General features: G+C 35.3%; 1 protein-coding gene across 4 annotated transcripts in view; it reads left to right on the forward strand.

The window, feature by feature from the left end:
• The first annotated feature begins 57 nt into the window (after positions 1-57).
• LOC125812155 (bifunctional 3-dehydroquinate dehydratase/shikimate dehydrogenase, chloroplastic) overlaps positions 58-3,207 on the forward strand; it is a 35,349-nt gene continuing 32,199 nt past the window's right edge. For 2 of the 4 annotated variants that reach the window (XM_049491642.1, XM_049491644.1), the window contains exons 1-2: positions 501-631; positions 2,665-2,770. In XM_049491642.1, the coding sequence (XP_049347599.1) occupies positions 546-631; positions 2,665-2,770 (192 nt within the window). In that variant the 5' untranslated portion in view covers positions 501-545. Of the gene's footprint in view, positions 136-500; positions 632-2,664; positions 2,771-3,207 lie in introns of those variants that run through there. The other 2 variants (XM_049491640.1, XM_049491643.1) reach the window with 2 other exon arrangements.

The raw sequence follows: 3,207 nt of genomic DNA on the forward strand, positions 1-3,207 counted from the left end.
ATAAATAAATAATAAAAATATAAATACTTGTATATATCTTATCTTTGTCACTTGGACTTTTCAAGCTGGCTGCTGAGCCTACAGTTCTGCTGTTTACCCATCTGTGTGCTCTAAAGTTGGTTGCCAATGGAGTTGGTGAGTCATTTAATAACTTTTTTCAAATAATGGAAAAATAAAATGATTAACAATTTGAAATTGAGTTGGTTTTCTCTTCTCCACTCACCAAACTTTGTTAAGACTTCACCAACCCACATTGCCTCTTTTACTCTTATAAAACTAAAAAAGAACACTTTTTTTGTTGTTTAAATTCTTTTTTTTTTTTTGTGGGTTTTGATTCTTGAATTGTGGGTGTTTGAGATTTTTTGTTTTTTTGTTGTTGTGGCTGTGGGTGGTTAGGTTGTAGATTCTGGAGTGAAGAAGATGGAGGGTGAAGCAATGAGGAAGAATCAAACTCTAATTTGTGCACCATTATGGCTGATTCAGTGGATCAAATTGATTCTTATGCAAAAGGCTAAAACTAGTGGGGCTGATCTTGTGGAGGTTCGATGGATAGCTTGAAAAGCTTTAATCCTCGCCCAGATATTGATACCCTGATCAAACAGTGCCCTTTGCCTACTCTCTTCACTTACAGGTTCAATTCCTAATTCCTGCTTCCATTTGTGTCTGTGAAACTGCCATATCTGAATTGAGTTGTTAAAGTTTGTCCTTTTTGTGATTTTTTTTTGTTATAGCTAGAAGAATTGGAAAACAGAAATTAAAAACTTTATATAAAAAATATCCGAGACCACATAATTTGTGTCTTCAAGTAATTTAATCTCCTCATTGTTCCCGAGGTTATGAATTATTTTCTCTCAAGATAAAATGGATAAACTATTATTGGTGTAGCGGTTCCTCAAGCGCCAATAACTTCGTCGAACTCAAAGTCAGTAGCAAATTACACAAAGACTACAGTTATGTTTGTAAGAAATATGTAGAAGAAGTTCAGAAAATTCGATGCAGAAAATTGAGAGAAATCAATACCTCCTGCCACTGAGACTTATTCATTCTCATCAACAAGGTATCACGCGTGATACCTGAAAAGAAGAATAAGAGAACTACTGATTGGGAATTCTAATAAAACTTTATGCAAACTAGGATGGCTGTTGCTGGCTGCATTAAAAAATATTGTTTCACTTGTATATTTGGGGTAAAAACATGTTCCTCTCTAACTAGAAAGTTGCAAAGATTTTTTTCGGATGCTTAATGCCACGTCACAAATGTTAACTTGATGGTATTATCTTGGTGCAAAATTGATTAAATGATCTTTTGACTTGTTCCCACAAAAAAAAAAGGTGGTAACGAACCTGTTATTGATCAAGATATCAACTTTCCCCATCGATCAACCACTGCAGGTGTGATACTTGTGACTTGTGAGGTGCAGTTCAGCTGGCAACAACTGTGATAAGATCCATTCTTAATTAATATTACTAACAAAAGAGAGAGCTTACAGTTTTCATCATGGATTCTACATTTTTCTTCTTTCGAAACATCGCCTCCAAAAGCCACTATTTATAGTCAACAAAGGTAGTATGAACAGTTGCTACTGTGCCTTATCCAAAAAGTCACAATCCATTCAATGTGAAAGGGTACCATTCAAATTGCATCCTTTCTCTTGGTGTCTTTCGGGAAAAAACTTCATTTCTTATTCACACCTTTTAAAACCCACAAGATTAAGGATGATGATTAAGATTTATCCTTTTTTCCTTGTTTTGCTTCGAAATTCCAAAAAAAGGAGAATAAGCCTTGGTACAACAACAACATACTTCGTGTAATCTCATAAGTGGGACATATCATGTCGATGCAAAGATAAGGAGCACTGCAACATAGCTTAGACCTTCCTAAGGGCAATTACTTTTTCCCTGGTTGGTCCCTTTTCACTTTCTACTGATACAATGCATGTTCGTCGACCTGCAGCTATGTTTTGGGCGTGGGGAAGGGGATAATATTAATACGATACTATCTGACATATCCTGTCGATACACATATAAGGAGCTCTACAACATAGCTTGCATAAAGGCATAGGGTATGGTTACTTGCTACTTTATCTAATTTGTCCCGGAACTCAGAAAGGCATTGCATTTTTCAATGGCACTAGGTTCTTTTGTATATAATTATGTTCTGATCGTTTTGTATATAAATTTTGACTGGTTAACTTTCTCAGCACTGGCTTTTTGAGGAAACCAATTACATGAACTCGAAAAGATATTGATATTTTCATCTGGCTTGTTATAACCTTAACAAGCCATCTTCTTTATTTATATTGATATTCTTGTTTGTCAGGAACCTGTGCTTCATTTTTGTGATGCATGTTTTCATATGGGAATTTTGTGAACCACACTTTAGCAATACAGGCAGGATAAGTATGTGCTGAATTTCGGTGTTATGTCTATTGTAAATTTTTGACATTATAAAACAAGGACACTTCTATATCTTCATGCAAGACATCTGAGATCAACCTTGTGATAGAATTTATTGCAGTGTCTGTTAACTTGTGATAAACAAATATTAGTTCTCTTACAATACACATGTAAATATAGCTCTACTTTCTGATTTTGTAGTTCCTCTCTTACTTCTCGACATTGGAAAGTGCATTATAAAATTTCCGAACTTTACCTACTTTGCTAGGCCCACTTGGGAAGGTGGTCAGTATGCTGGTGATGAAATGAGTCGATTGGATGCACTTCGATTAGCGATGGAGTTGGGAGCTGATTACATTGATGTTGAGCTAAAGGTAAATTTCACACTAAAATGGCCCTTCCCACCTTATCCGTTAAAAAAGAAAAGAAAAGAATGATGAGCTTTTCCTGAGTGACTGCTGCTAAGTGTCCTCAATGGAATTGATCAAGTAAATGCATAAAAAGGAGAATACAAGGCCAATCAATCTAGTTGCTTGACGTTCAGATCTCCAAAAACTTGAGTAGTTTTGTATTGTGACTTTGAGCATTACTTTTGAGATGTATGGCCTGAGCTGCTACTTGCATGAAGGAATATTCAGTCACAGACCCATTTTGCCAACTAAGAAATCCTTCCTGTTGGAATATTTGATATATAAAGCTTTGCTAACTTTAACATCAACGTTTCTCATACTTTGAGTCTTATTTGTTCTTCCTTTTTGCTTTGACGGATGCTTCATCAATTAACAATAATCATTGCTTTTCTTATGCTGTT

This window comes from Solanum verrucosum, unplaced genomic scaffold, assembly GCF_900185275.1.
Source record: "Solanum verrucosum unplaced genomic scaffold, falcon-dt-bn FXZP01000115.1, whole genome shotgun sequence".
In the NCBI taxonomy this organism is placed as follows: domain Eukaryota; kingdom Viridiplantae; phylum Streptophyta; class Magnoliopsida; order Solanales; family Solanaceae; genus Solanum; species Solanum verrucosum.